The 19,747-nt window shown below is 37.3% G+C and overlaps 2 protein-coding genes across 2 annotated transcripts in view; one reads left to right on the forward strand and one right to left on the reverse strand.

Annotated features, from left to right (window-relative positions):
* The first annotated feature begins 2,220 nt into the window (after positions 1 to 2,220).
* Positions 2,221 to 8,399, forward strand: SNRPF (small nuclear ribonucleoprotein polypeptide F). Its single transcript, XM_045466673.1, has 4 exons — positions 2,221 to 2,451; positions 4,310 to 4,435; positions 7,656 to 7,720; positions 8,277 to 8,399. The coding sequence occupies exons 1-4, from the start codon at positions 2,449 to 2,451 to the stop codon at positions 8,341 to 8,343; spliced, it is 261 nt and encodes an 86-aa protein (XP_045322629.1). The 5' UTR covers positions 2,221 to 2,448; the 3' UTR covers positions 8,344 to 8,399.
* Positions 8,400 to 9,255: 856 nt separating this feature from the next.
* The window catches only part of CCDC38 (coiled-coil domain containing 38), a 56,332-nt gene continuing 45,840 nt past the window's right edge, over positions 9,256 to 19,747 (reverse strand). The window contains exons 14-16 of the mRNA XM_045466671.1: positions 15,635 to 15,840; positions 13,081 to 13,174; positions 9,256 to 9,369 (exon numbers count right to left, since the gene is read on the reverse strand). Coding sequence (XP_045322627.1) covers positions 9,256 to 9,369; positions 13,081 to 13,174; positions 15,635 to 15,840 — 414 coding nt within the window. The remainder of the gene's footprint in view (positions 9,370 to 13,080; positions 13,175 to 15,634; positions 15,841 to 19,747) is intronic.

Consider the following 19,747-nt stretch of genomic DNA (forward strand, 5'->3'; position numbering starts at 1 on the left):
ATAAATATACATATATATAAAAATATATATATATATTTAACTTCCTTTTACTATATACTTCCTTATACTATATATATATATATAGTGAAAAGCTTATCTTTGTCTGTTTTCAGCTGAGTTCCTACCCATAGGTAACCAGTTTTCTTAGTATCTGAGGAATCTTCCAGTATATTGATGCACAAAGAAACAAATGGATAGATTATCTCCCTCTTTTCTTTCATACAGAGGTAGCACATTATATAAGTTATTGTATGCAGGATTTTCTCAGCAATTTACCTCTGACATGGACACTCTTGAACATCATAGGCCAGTTTATTTAGTGAAATGTTCCTAAAACTGGTTCCTCTGATATTTCCTGATTATTAGATTCTGATTGTGTGTCTTTTGTAAGAATAGCACAAAAGTGCATTTTCTCATTGCATCTTATCAGGTGGCACACTATTTTGATTTGTCCCATGGCTAACAATGGTCATTTGATCATTGGATTAAGGTGGTACCTGAAAGGCTTTTACCATAAAAGCAATCAATCATATAACATGTGCTATTAAATCTACCGTAAGTGTTTTCAAAGACATTTTCTGCTATCTTATATATTGACTTTTTTTTATATATAACCTCATGTATATAAATAACTTTTATGTGTCAACTCAGATTTTCTCAGTGTTGTCTGTGCCTGAGGTCCTGTCTCTATAGTTACAGACTACTTCATGAGGTCCCAGGTTCCTCCACCTGTGGCTCCTCCCATCACGCTAAACTGTGAAGCCGGGAGGTTGATTCCTCAGCTCCGCTCTGCCAGGAGATAAGATTGAAGTGGTAAGTAAATTCCCTCTCAGTGCCTCCCTTTGTTGAACTGTTTCAAAGCATAATATTTCAATAAACTTGTCCAGAGACAGCCTGCATGGCCAACCGAGAGTTTCTGTGAAGGAGCTGTGGCCAGCTCATTAATGTAAAACCTAGCATCTGTTTCTCCTTCCGCGTCTTACCTTTTTTGTTTTATGCTTACTGCCCTGGGATTGTGCCTGCCAATAAAGCATTCACACTTAAATTTTTTCTTGGGGTCCATTTACAAGGATCATGGGCCTGACGCCATGGGAGAAATTTCTTTTCAACCAGAGTAATGGAAACAAGTGTGCTTTCCCTGAATTATTTTTTTTAAAAAATATTATGGAAATTGGATTATGTAACCAATCATATTTCTCTTTGCTAGGACGCCATAAAGTTTAGAGACAAATGTACAGCCCACCTCTAGCCAGTGCATAAGGCAATATGGTGTAAATGTCTGTATTGCAATCTTTTTTTTTTTAAGTTTATTTATTTTGAGAGAGTACGCACACACGTGCGAGTAGGGAAGGGGCAGAGAGGGAGAGAGAACATCCCAAGCAGACTCCATGCTGTCAGCACAGAGCCCAAGGCGGGCTCAATCTCACAAAACTTGAGATTATGATCTGAGCTGAAATCAAGAGTCAGAGGCTCAACCCCCTGGGCCACATCCAAAGTCTTACCCATTACTACAAATGCCTCCATACACATTTAAACCTCAATTCCAACTCCCATTTTCTTAAGGCCGCAAAAACGAAAAAACAAAATCCATCAATGCTCAAAGTGCTTACTCTCCAAGAACCGCATTTAGTATTTCAGATCAGAGAAAGGTAAAAGTCTGCATCTGGAAAAAACAAATGAGATTCTGATCAATACTGTTACATCAGAAGGATAAAAGACTGCGACTGCGCCGGGTTTCTGGTGGCAATGCAAAAGAAATAGATCTATAGGGAGGCCACCACACCATATCCTAGACTCATTTTGACCTCATCTTAACTATATTCTGTACTTCACTTTCTTTGGTGAGTTTCACCTTGGTCTAGTCTTGCTTCTCGCATTCCCTTTAAAGTGGGTTGAAATGAGCATTACAGAACAGAGAAGGAGACTGTGGCAGAGGGGCGCCCAAATCACAGAATCTGTGGGAAAGCGAACACGAAACTCAAGAGCCCAAACCCCGTTCTCACAGCTGTGAAAGGACAAGCTGGTGAGAAATCACGTCCGCTCTACAGAGTACACAGCATTTCTCAGTGGAACTCACAAGGCAGGTGAGCAAAGGAGAAACCCCCGCCCGCCTCACTGGAGAGTTTCCCTGGCAAGGGCCCTGGAGCAAGTGGGGCTACAGAAGTTTCCCACAGGGCTGTGCGCGGCGCGGAAGGCTCAAACACTCACGCTACCGCTGGTTGCCAGGGGACACTTCACAGCCACCTCCTCCAATCAGGACTCATCTCTCTGTGCCCAATCACAGAAGCCAAGAGAGCTGTAGTCGGAGGTGAAAGGTCACGCTGCTGTTTGGCGGCCATTTCTCTGGAGGCTCCGCGATTCGCGCCTAACTGTAGCTACTCCAGTCACGAGGGTCGGACGACAGCTGGGTCGGCGGCGAGTGGCCTGCAGCATTTGCTTATAGTCGCGATGGTAAGCAGGAAGAAAGCGACCGGAGTCGAAGAGCCAAGGGAGAGCGGGTGACCGGCCTCGCCGGGCCCGGGGCTTGGTTCGCTCGGTTCCCATTCATCCGCGTGGGGAGCCGCGCACCCGGTCGCCTGCCTCTTTCCCCTGCTCTGCGAATCTGAGGCGCGCGCTCTCCTTCCGATGCCCTTCCCTCCCCAGAAGTGCCCCTGACCCTATGCCCCTGTTCGTTTGAATGTGAGCCTGAGGTACCTTGCTGTCTGGGACCACAGGGTCGAGGTAAAGATGAAGCGGTCTTTATGCCCCACTTATCCCACTCCCAAATCGGCTTTAATTTCATCATGTTGGGATTCCTGGCCCTGCAGCCCACTGGAACACAGAGTGCAGGCTTTGGAGCATTCATTTGTTTAGCAAAAAAATTTTTGAGCGCGCGCTACCAGATACTGTTCTAGGCGCTAGAGTATAAGGTGAAAAGTACTGAGGTGGACCCTGCCCTAGCTTTACTCAGCCGGGTGTGAGAGATAGACTTTAATCAAATAACATAAACATGTAATTACAAATAATGTGAAGTACTGAGAAGAGAGCAAACAGGATGCTGAGAGGGTGCAAGATGGTACATTAGAAGACAGGTCAGGGATGGCATCTCTGGTAGGATTTCACTAACTAAATAGGAAATCTAGCCCCTTAAAGAGGAAACGTGTACGAAGCACGGGGAACACGAGCATATGGGCCCCAAGGCTGGAAAGAAAGCTTGACCAGTTGGAAAAATTGGCCGAAAGCTACACCGCTTGAAGAACATCGTTATGAGATAGGATGGGGAAGACCCTTAGGTGGTGTTAAGAAGTCTGGATTCTACTTCAAGTGCAATTGAAAGCCATGGAAGCATTTTAAGTAGAGATATCACATGATAAAGATAATACTTATGTGCATAAGTTGGAGAAAGACCAGAGTGAAAACTGGAAACCCATTAGGAGGTTATTGCAGTAGTTCCCATGTTCTTTGGGATTACACTGCATATGCTTATCTTAGAGGGGTTTAGTAGCCAAGTTCCTTGGTTCTTTTCTTTCTTTGAGCTGATGGGTGAGCAGATGAGAGAAGGAAAAATCTGAATTCACTGGGAGATACTACTACTGGTTTGTTGAATAAAAACTATCGATTGCCCATATGTAGCCTGGAGGCTTTACTAAGTCAAATAAGACCCAGCAGACCACCTAGCTCCTGGATTCAAGTGAAAGACTGAAATGTCATCTGCCCCCTCCTTACCTCTGTAGCCTCCTGTTTGGGACTCTGACATCACTGGATTGTTTGTCCCTGAGATCGACTTGTTGCTTCACTCTTTACTCCTTTTACATAGGTAGCCTCTTGTATCTAGAACAGTCCTTTCTCCCTCTAGAAATAACCTCTCATCCTTTAGAACGGAAGCATTACTTTGGGCAACCTCTCCTTTTGACTTTGGATTGACTGGTACCCTTACACATGCTATCTCTTCTTACTATATTGCAGTGCAATACCTATTTGTATGTGTTTTGCCTCTCCCCCTCCCAGTGTGAGCTTCTTGAGGACAAGGACTATAGTCTACATTATTTTTTTCGCAGCCTTTGTTTTTTTACAGCCTGGAACAATGAGTGATGTATAGTAGGTATTCATTGTTTAAGGGAATACTGAATGAAATTGTCTAACCGGGTATTTAAATTTCTCCTATGCTCTTCAACAAATAAAAGTGAAAATTAATGCAGTAAGTGAGAGTCAAGAGCTTGCTTTATTTCGATACCATAAAATATTGGTGATTTCGGTAGAGGGGAGTAAGTAATGAAAACTGAGCTAAGGAAAAATAACTGATTGAGATCTTTTTTTATTCTTTATGCAGAGTTTGCCCCTCAATCCCAAACCTTTCCTGAATGGATTAACAGGAAAGCCAGTAATGGTGAAACTTAAGTGGGGAATGGAGTACAAAGGCTACCTGGTATCTGTAGATGGCTATATGAACATGCAGGTAAGCTAAGGAGATAAGGATCATTAAATTATATTTATTTTGCTTTACCTTAACTCCTCAAGGGCTTATAAGAATACAGCCAACTAAATTGATAAACATAAAACAAAATTCAAGAAAAAAAAGTCAAGGTCAAGAAGGCTGTTATAATTGTGATAAACTGTGTACAAGACCTGTTAAACCAAAATTCAGCCATAGAATTGACTTCTAGTGGTTAAAATAAAAAGAACTCAGATACTTGATTCATAGTGGTATAAAGGAAACACAAATGGTTTTTTGGTTTTTGGGGGGTTTTGTTTTTGCAGAACAAACAAAACTCTCCAAGCATTTAGCTCTGAAAGACATTTTTCAAGTGACATTTTTAAGTCTTTTAATGAATGCTAAAGACACAAAATCAAAGTAATTCAATAAAAGTATTTCTTGAGGGAGAGTTTAGGCCAAGCCAAAGGAATTGTTCAACTGACTGCATGTGTGTTAAGCTAGCTTCTGTAAATGTTTAGGACAGGATTTTTTTGTTTTTGTAATTGAGGTAAAACATATGTAACGTAAAATTTACCATTTTAACCATTCTCAAGTATAGAACTCCGTGACATTAAGTACATTCACATTATGGTGCATCCATCACCATTATCCATTTCTAAAATTCTTATATCATCCCCAACTGAAACTATACCCATTAAAAGATAACTCCCCATTTCCTCTAACCCCTGGTAAACATTATTCTTTCTGTTTTCATTCTGGGTACCTCATATAAATAGAATCCTACAACATTTGTCCTTTTGTATCTGGCTTATTTCATTTAGCATAATGTTTTCGAGGTTCATCCATGTTGTAGCATTTATCAGAGTTTCATTCCTTTTTGTGACTGAAATAATATTCCATTGTATGTATATACCACATGTTAATCCGTTCTTCTGTTGATGGACATTTGAATTATTTCCACCTTTTGGCCTTTGTAGTACAATGAACATGGTTATATAAATATCTGTTAGAGGTTCTGCTTTCACTTCTTTTGGATATGTATCCAGAAGTGGAATGATTGGATATAAAGTAATGCTTTGTTTAATTTTTTGAGAAACTGCCATACTATTTTCTATTAGCAAAACATAAAGGATCAATTTCTCCACATCCTCACCAATATTTGTTACTTTCTGTTTTGGTAATGGCTATTCTAAAGAGCGTAAAATAATCTCATTGTTTTGATAATCATTTCCCTGATGATTAGTGATATTGTGATCTTTGTGTGCTTATGGCAATTTATACATCTTTGGAGAAATGCTTGTTCATGCCCTTTGCCCATTTAAAAACTGGGGTGTTTTGTTTCTTTGTTACTTTTGTTTCTTTGTTACTCTGTAGTAGTTTACAGCCAGGTTTTGAGGAAAGAGTTTGAAATTATATTTTCCTGAAGCATAGGTATTTATGTGACTGATTAATGGCAGATGGATTTTAAAGGTAGTTGGTCAGTCCAATCATGACTCTAAGTATTCCAAACTGGTACTTCTTGTAGGAAGAGTATTAACAGGGGCACCTGTAGGCAAAAAGAGCTGAGATTTTCCTTAATTCAAGAGGTTACCACTTGAACAGATGATGCTTAGGTCCCCAAAGTTCTTATAGAGCATGGTTTTGGCCTGGATAATTCCTCAGGCAGGAATCATTTACCAAGGCCATAGAAAAATCTGAAGAGTAATACCAGTCTGTTGAAATGTTCCAGACTTAAATAGTGGTAGTGATTACACAACTTTATGAATATATTAAAAACCACTGGGGGCACCTGGGTGATTCAGTACAGGTCACAATCTTAGGGTTTTTGAGTTTGAGCCCTACATTGAGCTCTCAGCACAGAGCCCACTTTGAAGCCTCTGTCTCCCTCTCTCTCTGCCCCTTCCCACTGTCAAAAAACATTTAAAAAAAATTCAGGGTGGGGGGAAAAACCCACTGACTTGTATCCTGTAAAAGTGAATTTTATGCTGTGGGCATATATCTCAATAAAAGAAAGAAGTAAAGAATACCCACAGAATATTTGGTTTTAGAAGTAATGTAGTTCCTAGTGAGCCTACCAGAGTTGTGAAGTGTATCTGAATAATTACAACCACGTTAATGAGGCTTTTGAGTTTGTTTATTGAATGAAAATTTATTGACTGCCCATTACGTGCCTGGCTGTGTGAATATACCAATGAACAAAACAAAGTCCCTACTTTGAAGGAGTTTATGTTTTAGTAGTAGGAGATGGTAATATAATGTGATATCAGGTAATGATAGATGCTATGGAGAAACAGAAAGCAGAAACATAGTGTGCAGTGTTAGATAGAGAGCCAGGGAAAGCTCTGAGGAAGTAAATTTAATCCGAAAACAGAATTGAGTGAGGAACTGAAGAGAGTATCTGAAGAAAAAGCATCTCAGTTTGAGGGAACAGCAAGTACCTGGGCTTTGTGGCAGGAACTTATTTGGTGTGTTTCGGGCGTGGCAAGAAATCCAAAGCAGAATGACTTAGAATGATAGAAGAATGGAATGGTAGTCATAGAGGACTTTTTACGTGATTGTGATTTGTAAAAGTTACAAATAAAGTTTTTTACCTATATGTGGAAGGAAACCTAAACTTTTTGACGTAAAGTTAGAAATAATAGTTTCCTGAAATAACTATAAATTATGGTTACTCTGAATTGTTTAACTTTCTCTTAAGAACTTATTTCTGTTTATTAGCACATAATTTTTTAAAATTCTTACTCAGTTCTTTGGTTTGGTTGTTGACTAATATAAAAGTATTAGATATTTTAGCTATAGATTTTGTACCCATTGGGTTCTTCAATGTGCTGTGGTGTTATTACTCAGTTAATACTTGGTTCCTTAGAACTGAAGTTTTGGAAAGCATTTAAATCACAACTTATTCATAAATTGGAGACTGTCTTCCTTGACATGCTGTTTTAATGTCTAATACAAAGGAGTGTTACATAACTGAGAGATTTAAAAACTTACATTGAAACAAGCTTTATTATATATTCTATATCCATCGATGTTAACTTTACTGAATGTTTATATGAAACCCAAAAGTACTACAGTAGTAAAAGAAAGCTAATATCCTGTTAATTATAGATAAATGTGAGTTGTTGGTATAGAAAGGTTTCAGTTAATAAGTTGTCTCACCAGTATTACCTAACATTTTAGGTAGTGTTACACTATTTTTCTCCTGTATTATTATACTAATATACTTTCTTTTTATTTAAAGCTTGCAAACACAGAAGAATACATAGATGGAGCATTGTCTGGACATTTGGGTGAAGTTTTAATAAGGTAACAAGAATAGTAGTATATGTAAGGAGTTACTAGTGAGCACTAGAAATCCTGTTTTAAATAAGTGTCTCAATTTCAGAATTACTTTCTTTAAGTCACTATTAACATAATATTCTACAGTTAGACTTAAAGAGTTTTGAAACCCTTAAACTTGTCAAAGAAGATAGAAATTTTTTGGAGTTATCCTTAAGATTTTTCTAGTGTTGATACTAAACTTTCTAGCTCTTGGTGTAACCTTTTTCAGTGGTTTAGGTGGAAGAGCTTGGTTTTGAATTTTAGTTGGGTCTGGCTGCTATTAGGGATTTTCACTATATTCATTTTGAAATAGCTTCACACCTTCAAATTTGAATCATTACCTTTGGAAGATCATAAAGATACCATTTCATAATATCTACTTGGTAAATAAGTGCCATGTGCTTTTGCAAAACTTTTTTTTAAAAAAGAAAGAAATGATGCATTGTAAATTGTAAATATTGCAAATATCTAGCAATAGTAATTCAGATCTTAATGTGGTTTCCGGTTGGAACAACAAAATGGACTGTTTTTCTATTTACAGGTGTAATAATGTCCTTTATATCAGGGGTGTTGAAGAAGAGGAAGAAGATGGGGAAATGAGAGAATAGCATCTTTTGTGGGGAATTTTTTTTATATATATTTCTAGACAATAAACTTTTTTTTTCAACTTGTCTTGTGAACTATTCCTATTCAGATATTTAAACGCAGAGCTCAAATGTTGAAACAGTTGAAAGATTATTCACAGAATTAATGCTTTAAAAGACACTCAACTTCATTCAAGTTGGTTTTCTTTTATAAGCTCAGTATTTTTTTTTTTTTCCTATAGGGAGAAAATTATATGCTTAATAAACACTTATGAAGGTGAATTTCAGTGCTTTTCTTGTAATACTATATTAACTGAGACCTTTTAAAACAACTTTCTTTTAAAGTTATTGAACCAGTTTTGTCATGTATAAAGTTAAATATTTCCTTAGAATTAATGTACACTGTTTCATTTTACTTAGTAGTCAACAAATTACCTGTTAATTTAAGTTTTAAACTCCTCAAAACCATTTAGATGTTTTAGAGTTATACACTGTTAAAATGTATACTCCACAGTGATAAAATGTACACTATGAACTGTGGACTGGTTGAGAACAAATTAGATCATTTAAAGTCCTAGATTGTCAGAGAATGCCATTATTGCACTTTAATGGTCATTCACCACATTGTTAACGTAATGTTAAAGGAATGTAACATAAAGTAATGTAAGTTAAAGTACACTTTGGATGTGTAGCTCCAATCGGGATAACCCAAAGACATAAATGTTTAGCTTATGGCATACTACTTAGGATATGGTAATAAAAGCCTTCAACAAAAAGAAAGTAACTCCCATTGCCAATCCTATAACCACGAGAATAAGTGCCTGTCTTCCTTAAATTGGTTAGGCCAGCATATGGGGCAGAATATTGCCATTACTGAAAACCAAAATCTACAAAATGCCTAAAACATTCTGGCAGTAAATGTCTTAGTGCACCTATTCAAGTGAAAAAATATTCTTCCTCTAGTGATTTTGTTCTTGTATCCTTGACCAAAAGTAGTTCATGTTTGTTCTCAGATGGAGGTTTTGAACGATAGGTAAGTCTTCTTCCCAGCTGAAACAAAAGAAACAATACTTACTATTTTTCATCATAACTATTTTCTATTGAATTATAAGTAAAATAATAACATTCACTTGATTTTTCCCAGGAATTACATGGCTCAAAATAGTAAAAAAAAAAAAATCAGTTACAAAGGGATTGATAACCTAATGGGTGTCCAACATGCTAGGCAAAATTACATAATAAATAGAGGACCATAGTGTGCAAGAGACAGAGCAGTTAGGTTTTATGCAAAGTTGGGTGATTTAGGTAAAGTCATCAAAAAGCATATGTTTCACAATCAGCAAAACTAAAAGGCCACCAATGGAATGGGAGAAGATATTTGCAAGTGACATATCAGATAAAGGGTTAGTATCCAAAATCTATAAAGAACTTCTCAAACTCAACACCCAAAAAACAAATAATCCAGTGAAGAAATGGGCAAAAGACATGAATAGACACTTCTCTAAAGAAGACATCTAGATGGCCAACCGACACATGAAAAAATGTTCAACATGACTTATCATCAAGGAAATACAAATCAAAACCATAATGAGATACCACTTCACACCTGTCAGAATGACTAACGTTAACAACTCAGGCAAAAACAGATGTTGGCAAGGATGCAGAGAAAGAGGATCTCTTTTGCACGCTGGTGGGAATGCAAACTGGTGTAGCCACTCTGAAAAACAGTACGGAGTTTCCTCAAAAAATTAAAAATAGAACCACCCTATAACCCAGCAATTGCACTACTAGGTATTTATCCAAGGGATACAGGTATATGCTGTTTCGAAGGGGCACATGCACCCCAAGGTTTATAGCAACACTATCAACATAGCCAAAGTATGGGAAGAGCCCAAATGTTCATTGATGGATGAAGATGTGGTATATATATATACAATGGAGTATTACTCAGCAATCAAAAAAAAATGAAATCTTGGGGTGCCTGCGTGGCTCAGTCAGTTACGCATCCGACTTCAGCTCAGGTCATGATCTCGCGGTTCATGAGTTTGAGCCCTGCGTTGGGCACTGTGCTGACAGCTCAGAGCCTGGAGCCTACTTCAGATTCTGTGTCCCCCTCTCTCTGACCCTCCCCTGCTCTCACTGTCTTTCAAAAGTAAATAAACATTAAAACAAAATTTTTTTTTAAATGAAATCTTGCCATTTGCAACTACATGGATGGAACTAGAGGGTATTATGCTAAGCGAAATTAAAGACAAATATATGACTTCACTCATATGAGGACTTTAATATACAAAACATGAACATAAGGGAAGGGAAGCAAAAATAATACAAAAGCAGGGAGGGGGACAAAAACATGAAAGACTTAAATATGGAGAACAAACATGGTTACTAGAGGGGTTGTGGGAGGGGGATGGGCTAAATGGGTAAGGGGTATTAAGGAATCCACTGAAACCATGTTGCACTATAAGCTAACTGGAATGTAAATTAAAAAAATAAAAATTAACAAATTTTAATAATGAAAAAAATCATATGTTTCAGATAGGGCCAGCCTAGAAAAGCACCATATTTGAGGCCAACATTGCACTTCTCAGTACATGCCATAGCCGGTTTCTCCCCCATTGGTTAGAAGAGATCACTTTCCTTGGCTGAATACCAATTGATTGGCATTTAAAAATCCTGTTAGATAAAAACGTGAGAAAACCATGTACATCTTCTTAAACATTAGTCATCCTGTCGGCTCTTAGATAAACCTTACAAATGCGAGGAGTGTGGGAAGGGCTTCTGTCGGTGTTCCACCAGGAGAAGCTTAGGGAAACCTTCGGTTTGTACCTATTCATTCCTTCTAAGGCATTGACTCAAGTATATCAATTATTCTCTTTTAGTCTCTTTTTTTCCTCCTTTATTTTGTTTTGCTTCTATATCTGAATTTGTGTAAATTAAATGGATGAGAAAACTGTTCTATTGAAGATGAGATTTGATGGGACATCTCCAGTGTCTCAAAAGGGGCACTAACCCTATGTAAGACTGCCACCTGCATCACAGAATTTGACATTCCTGGCCCAAGGTAACTAACAAGGCAGTCCTCCCCATCATTTTATCAACCAAAGTGTTCTTAGGGTCTAGAATCCCAGAATTCCTCATAACATCAACTTTTTTCTCTGTCCAAACAATTTCTTTTGGTAACCTTTGTCATTAATACTGAGAAAATTGCCAGTGATGAAGTGCCCTGACTGGGTAAGAACTATCAGAGGTCTTTTTACATTATCAACTTATCAGATTGCTATTGTTTTTCCATTTTTCTTCTAGTTTTTGTTCTCTCATTTTTAGCCTGTTAATTCAATTCAATAAGCATTTATTGAGTATCCACTATGTACTAAGCTTTGGGGGTACAAAGTCATAAAAATTCACAGTTTTGGGTGCCTGGTGGCTCAGTCAGTTAAGCCTCCTTGATTTTGGCTCAGGTCATGATCTCAGGCCAGTTGTTGAGATTGAGCCCATGTTGGGCTTCACACCGACAGTGAGAAGCCTGCTTGGGATTCTCTCTCTCCCTCTGCCTGCACCCCACTCATGCACGTGTGCTCTCTCTCCCAAAATAAAAACCTAAAAACTCAAGGTCTAGAAGGAAAGATGGATATATTAAGAATAATCATTTCAATGTGATGAGTTTAGTGAATAGTGTGTATATGTGGATGGGTGATGAATGGTAAATTCTCCTTTGGGAGAAAGAGGACAAGTCAGGTCTTCATAGGAAAAGCTAAACTAGAGAAGTCAGACCCTTTTAAAGATGAAATGCTTATTTAAATAAAGTAATTTAAGATCATCACTTTTTGACATATATATTAACAGTTACCACACTTCAATTTTTTCAAGTACTTCGCTCAAAAGACTGGTTGTGAGGCACACAATAAACCTTCCCTGTAGGTTAGAGTTACTACTGTGGTAAGAATCAATGTCCATGGTAGCTTTGCAGATAACCATGGGATTGGCTTCTCCGAATATATTTCAGACCCTAACCCAGAGGAAGGAGAGTAGCAGATAGAAACACAAGGCCCTCCATACCCAGTGTGAAGTCATGGACCACATGGACTCAGTGACTGCCCAATCCCATACTTATTATTGGACAGGTGATCTTGCAATATAAAGAACCTTGACTTCTGGTCCAGAATCTGCTGCTAAATCTGAAGCGACTCTAGGTAAATCATTTTAACTTAAACTATTAATCTATTTTTACAATATGAAGATTAGAAGACCCATCCAATTATATGTAATTCTCTGGGTTTGCCGTCTTTGTTGAATGAAAGAAGCAAGGTTCATGGTTACTATTTGTAAGAAGGAGAATATATACAATAACTACATAGAACATTTCCAGAAAGATGCAGATGAAACTTAGGTGGTTGCATCCAGGGAGGGGAACTGAAAATGACTTTTCACTAAATACTCTTCTATCTTTTGAACTTTGAGCCATATGCTTGTTACTATCTAAAAAAAATTATTTAAAGAAAAAATTCTCTGGTTTCATGAACCTGGAGCTAAAAGAAGTGAGGCAAAAGGTTTTTACTAAAAAGTGGGTCTAATGGAGAATCGTAGACCCAGATATTTGAATTATCCTAAAAGTAACAAGGAATCAGAGACCAACTGAAGCTGTGACCAGGAAAGACTATTTTGCTAAAGTTCACCCTTGATAAATTAGCTGAATTAGGTATTTCACAGAAGCATTCACATATTAGATGTAGCTGGACCTACTGATAACAAAACACAAACCTTTTTCTTTGGTTGTGCCACTGCCCTTTCCAGAGCAGCTTTTAGCCTTTCCTCTTGGTGTCTTTGTTTTTCTTTCATTTTATCTTCACGTAACCTGTCAAAAAAGGAAAATATTTTTGCAACTATAATCACAAAAAGTAGAAAAAAGACCTATAGTATTTGGTAATGAACTACCTAAATATTTTATGATTTCCCTTAAAGTTAAATAATACTTTACCTTCACTCATACTATGGCTTTTGAATATTCAGGGGAAATGTCAACAACAGATCCTATTCGTGTTAAAGTGGGAGAAAATGCTTGTCACCATTTTGGAAGGAGTAAATCTACCTACCTAGATCTTGGTCTAAAACAACCACCTCAACAAAGCCTTCTTGTTACTCCATTTCTGTTTTAGCACTTTACAGTTAATGTGGGCAAGGCCACTTGAATTAACACCCAGCCTCCTCCTTTAGTCTGTTTACTAAAGTATAATGTGTAGAAAAATGCATGAATCACAGTGTATATTATATAGTTCAGTGATTACCACAAAAGTGTACTTTTCCAGTTAATCTTTTTGAATGGTATCCTGAAATTAAGACCAAGAAATGCTATTTGTCTTGTTCTCTTTAGAGTTCTTGTAAGGATAAAATTACATAAAATGACCTCTGCATATTGGGCCAATGCCTAATGCAGAATAGGCCCTCAATAAGTGATAGCTATTTTATGGACTCCTATAATTGTAAGTGTAACATTTACTGAACATTTTTTATGCAAAATTAGGTTTATGTGTCTCTAGCTCATGGGAAAAATAAAATTCGTTTTGATAAGAATGACAAGCAATTAGCATTAGATTCATGTATCACTATTGAAAATAAGTTGTAATTACAATCCAATGAAAATTATTTCCTATTGTAGAAAAGAGGCAAGGGCTGTTAGTGTAATCATTCATAGAGGTCTTCCCCCCATTTTCATTTTCATTTTCATTTTATTTATTTTTATTTTTTCCATTTTCATTTGAGAGAGAGAGAGTACACAAGCTGGGGAGAGGGGCAGAGGGAGAGAGAAGGAGAATTCCAAGCAGACTCCACACTTGGCACAGAGCCCAAAGCAGGACTCCATCCCACAACCCTGGGATCATGACCTGAACCAAAATCAAGAGTTGGACCCTCAACTGACTGAGCCACCAGGTACCCTAGTCATAGGTCATCTTATGGAAGGAGTAATCTTTTATTTATAATTTAAAAAAAATTTTGCTTTATATTCAATAAAATCCCACCAAGATCACCTTTATATATACTCTGGACTTCATTTTTATATGGAGGAAACAATATCCCCCAGTAAGCAATAACAAAATATCTAACATTAATGCTAAATATTTGAATACTTATGTGTCAAGCATGCTTTAGTACTTTTACATAGATTATTTAATTTAATCCTCACAACAACCCTATGAAATACTATTATTAACTGCCATTTTAAAGAAAACAAAGCAGACTTAAGAGAGGTTTTGTGGCCTACCTAAGGTCACAAAAGTTGTAAATGGCAGAACCTGCAGGTCAACTGTAGTGCTCGTCTGCCTCTTAACATGCGTTTTTTGCTTTAGCATGAATGTTTTCCACCTATCAGCATTCTGTACGTGTCACATTATACTAGGGATCATATATTTATAATCATTGCCTGAAAGGTAGTATGTACATAAAATCCTTGGGGCACCTATGTAGCTCAGTTAGTTGAGTGTCCAACTTTGACTCAGGTCATGATCTCATGGTTTGAGAGTTGGAGCCTAGAATTGGGCTCTGTACTGGCATTGCAGAGCCTGCTTGGAATTCTCACTCTGTCCTCTCTCTCTGCCCCTCCCCTGCTTGCACTTTCTCTCAAAATAAACTTAAAAAATTAAGATCCTTATTTAACTCGGTATGGAAATTTGTAAATCAGTGCATTCTCCTGGAAAGGCCCCCAGGTAGGCAAGGCTGTGAGGGTGGGAGGGGGTGCTGTTTGAGGGATGATAATCCTCATGTAGTTGTCTTGAGGACCCGAATGAGTTAATATGTAAATGCTGTGTGTGTGAAGTGTTGGCAGTTATGCATTGAGGAAGAGTTATGCCCTCATTGCATGGCTCTTTCAAACAATTCCTTCATATGTAGTCTCCTTCCAGTGAAAGGCTCTAATTCCATGCTTTGGGCCCTCCATGACGAGTGCAATTCCCCTTCCACAAGATAGCTGTTCAAAAATTTTTGTATGAGTAGTGAATATTCATTCTGAAAATCCATATTTTCAGGGTAAAATGACCCTTCACCCATCCCAAACTGGATCAGTTGCCCAGGTGAACCAGTGCTCATTACCATTGCTAGTGACACATTATTTCATAAGAATATTTGATGACCGTGTCTCCCACATTAAATAATAGCTGTATGAGAAGGACATACTCTACTCATACTCATTGGGTCTACTGCATTTCTTTTGCGATCCTTGCCATGTCATAGGGGCTTGTTCAGTGTTTGTGGAATCCCAGCAAAACGTTTCTCAACTCATTAAGTCATTCACTACCCTCATATCATAAGACTTTGACTATACTTTTGCCGCCGTTCTTTCTGTTTTATCCTCTCAATTGTCTCCACATTTTCTTTGGGAATGGATTCAATGAGATCACTCAATTCCACCAGGCGAGACTCTACTTTTACCAGCTTTTGAACTGGGTTGAGACTGCCAACATCAGCATCTCCAATGCAGACCTTGTATACTTGATTAATTTTTTTACTAAGAGATTCTATCAGTTTTTCCTGAGATTGAAAAGGAGAGCAGAAAACATAAGATCTCATCACTATTTCCTTGTTCATTCAATAAATGTAGAATTCCATTTTACTACGTTGCAATGAAATATAGTAGCTCTTATATGCTACTAAACATTTCTTTTTAAAAGAAAAACTAATAGAACAGTGAGACGATGTAACAGTGATTATATCATAATTTATAGTCACATTATTACTATAGTAACACCTTGGATTATTTTAAAAATATTTCAGTCTAGGTATAAAAAGCAATTTTAATATGACAATACCTTTTTGCTTGAGTGTTTTCGTGTATCTGATTCCTTAAGCATTCAAGTAGAGGCACCATATGTATGCATTTTAAATCCTTTTTTGGCCACTCCAATGCATTTCCTTGCAACACAGCATGTGAGCATCCTTTTTTTGCACTTATTACTCTTAATGAAACTGTAATCATCCTGTATGCAAGCTATCTGTATACATGCCTTATCTTCCCTTCTAGACTGTAAACACCTGGAGTTATTTTGTACATTTACACGTATATCTAAAGCAGCACTTTGCATATAACTATGCACTTAATAAATGTTTGCTGAATAAATGAGTGCATTCTCTCTGAGGGAAAAAAAAAAGTTACCAGCAAACAGATTCCCAGGTTGGCCTGCAAAGCCTACTGAATTTAATTTTCATTCATTCCATTGTAAGCCATTGCAGTATTCTGATCCAAGCAGAGGCTTAGGCCAAACCTTACTGATCCCTGTACCTGGCCACTGCACTGTTTTAACTGTTGGTAGAGATGCTCGAGCTTGTAGGTAATGTGTTTCAAGACCATAAAATTCTCATTCTTTCTCCACCGTGTACCTGTCATTCGCAGTTAAGAGGACCTCAATAAACTGCTGGGCAAAGTAAATCATTCTCCAGGTAGCAGCCTGCCCCCATGCCTGCTTCTGCTCAAGAAGATGAGAATCATCATAAAGCTAAAGGACAAATAACACTCAAGACGTGGCTCCAAGCCATGGGACACCCCTCCTGGAATCAGACTCCTTACAGAGCTACCAACACTTCATTGCAAGTCAAGATCTGTTACTAATGGTTTACTTCCAACAGCTTGTCCCTCCCACCTCCTGGTTTAACCACCTTTCTGATGGTCCCATTTACCACTAATCACCCTTTTTTTTTTCTCTAAAGTAACACTTACCGTATTTCCTGTTTATATTACAAACATGTTCCTTTTTACACCTGAAACTAATATAACTGTATGTTATACTATACTGGAACTATACTGGAACTTAAGTTTAAAATTAAAAAAAAATTCTCCTTTTAGAAAATTGGAGAAGCAAAAAGTAATATTAAAGGAAAAAGTAAAAGAAAAAGCAAAAGGCCTATTTGCCATAAAGCTCCTTTTTTCTCTCCCTTTCTAAATAACATTAATTTCCTATTTATATTAACACTTCTAGAAAACTTTAGAAATAGAAAAACTATAAAAGGAAAAATAAAAGTATACCCATCCATCAAGGAGAAGTGTATATTAGGTATGTAAAAACAATTTTGCTGCAAGGGGAGTACATTTAAAAAAAATTTTTTTTTGATATTTTGAACACTGATGCTGAGAAAAAGCAACTTTAATATGAGAATGGTTAGTAGTTGATGAAAATTTCTGAAAGAGACCTTTTGAACACTTAGAGTTTCAGATGTGGATGGACTTTCAGGATGTCTTCTGTTTTTCAGAATGTTTTTTTTTTTTTTTTTTTTAAGTTCCCCCTGTGAAACAGGAGAGGAAAAGACAAGGAGAGAGATTTTCTTGACAAGGTAAGAACAGCATAAGAAATAGGATTAGGTAATGAGGTTAAAAAATAAAGACTCACGTATGAGAAAGAGATTGAGGGCCTGGCCCAACAGTGCAGAGAGGCAAAGGAAGTGGGAAGCTCAAGCTACAGGCCTCCTGATGACAGAAGTGAAGTGTCCAATTCCTGGAGCTGCCACTAGATGGCAGGCCCAGCCCAGAGTCCCCCGGAATAGGGGCTACCTGAGAGTCTGCAAGGGATGGGAGGAGTTTCAGCTGCTCCCCAGAGGTGGAGTTGGCCAGGATTGTGGAAGACCAAAACTGGGATAAGGACTTTGTATGCCTTCCAAAAGGGAAAGGGAAATGATCTGACTAGAGCGATGCTTAGGAGTAATAATTACATCAAAATTGGATAGAGGAGCAGGAAGATGTCTTGATGTCAAAGGATTCTGTAATTCTAAGCCCTGTCACATTCTGCTGTGTGCTGACTGTAAACAAGTCTCAATTGAACTGGATCAGCTCCCTGTTTGGAAGAATAAAACCAGAGATGAATACATTCTGCAAACTGCACAATAGCTTCCATTCCATTTCATGTTCAATCAAAATGAACAAGTAACTGCTACACAAAACAACGTGGATGAATCTCACAAACGTAATTTTGAGAGAAAGAAGCCAGGTAAGCCAAATATATTACCTGATTCCATCGATATCAAGTTCAAAACATGGAAGCTAATTGATGGTAAGAGAAGTCAGGATAGTGGTCACCTTTGAGGGATGGTAGAGACTGGAAGGGGGCATGAGGATTTTAGGGGTGCTTATGACAGTCTATTCCCTAATCTAGGGGTTGGTTACATGGGTATGTTCACTTTGAGGAGATTTCTTAAGAGAGAATTTATAATTAGCTTATAATTTGAGCACTTTTCAATATAACTTTATACTTAAATTTAAAATTTTATTTTAAAAGTAAATACTGAATCCATAAAAAATGTTGTTAGGGATTAAATAGGAGTGTGGACATTTTAAAAGAATAAAATCTTGATTTTATAGTTACAGTTCCAAAGTAACTATGATGATTTATGAATATCAAAATTAGATACAACTATGTTTACTCATAAATGATTATGTTTGCACATTTTGAGATCTGAAAGAATGGGAGTGATTCTAAGGATACTTTTTCCCTATCAATTTTCCTGCTCTGTTCCCCCTTTTCCACCCTAGCACTTCCCATCTCTAGGAGACACTATGAATTACTGGCCCCATTTTCTCAGTGTGTGCAGTACACAAATGCCAAAATTATATTTGTGACCAAAATTTATAGATAATCTTTTAAGAAGTAATTTTCAGATCAATCCTACCTTCTCTGTTTAGGGATCTGGTTGCCTCAAAATTTAAGAGTATTGAAAATGTTACTGTTTTTCACAGCCATCCTAAACATGGATGAAAGGGTTTTGGTAAGGGAAGGGTGAAATATCACTGATATTTATCTGACATTTTTTTTATGTCAGTCAATTTCAGAATTATTTAAAACAATTGAAGAGTGGAAGCAACCCAAATGTTCATCAATGGATGAATGGATAAACAAAATGTGGAATATGAATACAATAGAATACTATTCAGCCATAAGAGGAACTAAGTTCTGACACATGCTATAGCATGGATGAACCTTGAAAGCATTATGCTAAGTGAAATAAACCAGACACAAAAGGACAGCTATTGTATGATTCCATTTATATGACGTACCTAAAAACAAGCAAATTTATAGAGACTGTAGAATAAAAGTTAACTAGAGGCTGATAAGATGGAGGTATGAAGAATAATTGTCTAATGGGTAGAGAGTTTCTATTTGGGATGATGAAAAATTCTATAGTGATGGTTACACAGTATTGCCAATATACTTAATGTCACTGAATTGTACACTTAAAATGGTTAAGTGATAAATTCTATGTTACGTACATTTTAACACACACACACACACACACACACACACACACACACAAGATTTAAAAAAAAAAAAAAGCCAGCATTGAAGAACTGCAAGGTGACTGTCATCACACTTCCTGCTTTAGCAGTGCATGACCCCACCCCCTCCTAACTCAGGGTACTATATACCACCCTAGGAAATGTGTGTGTGTAAACAAG

The sequence above is a fragment of the Leopardus geoffroyi genome, chromosome B4 (assembly GCF_018350155.1).
Source record: "Leopardus geoffroyi isolate Oge1 chromosome B4, O.geoffroyi_Oge1_pat1.0, whole genome shotgun sequence".
In the NCBI taxonomy this organism is placed as follows: Eukaryota; Metazoa; Chordata; class Mammalia; order Carnivora; family Felidae; genus Leopardus; species Leopardus geoffroyi.

What these genes read in the sequence shown, in the direction of transcription:
- SNRPF (XM_045466673.1), top strand. An exon ending in ATGGCTATATGAACATGCAG is followed by an intron (nt 4,436 to 7,655) that starts GTAAGCTAAGGA and finishes TTTTATTTAAAG; the next exon opens with CTTGCAAACACAGAAGAATA. An exon ending in TTGGGTGAAGTTTTAATAAG is followed by an intron (nt 7,721 to 8,276) that starts GTAACAAGAATA and finishes TTCTATTTACAG; the next exon opens with GTGTAATAATGTCCTTTATA.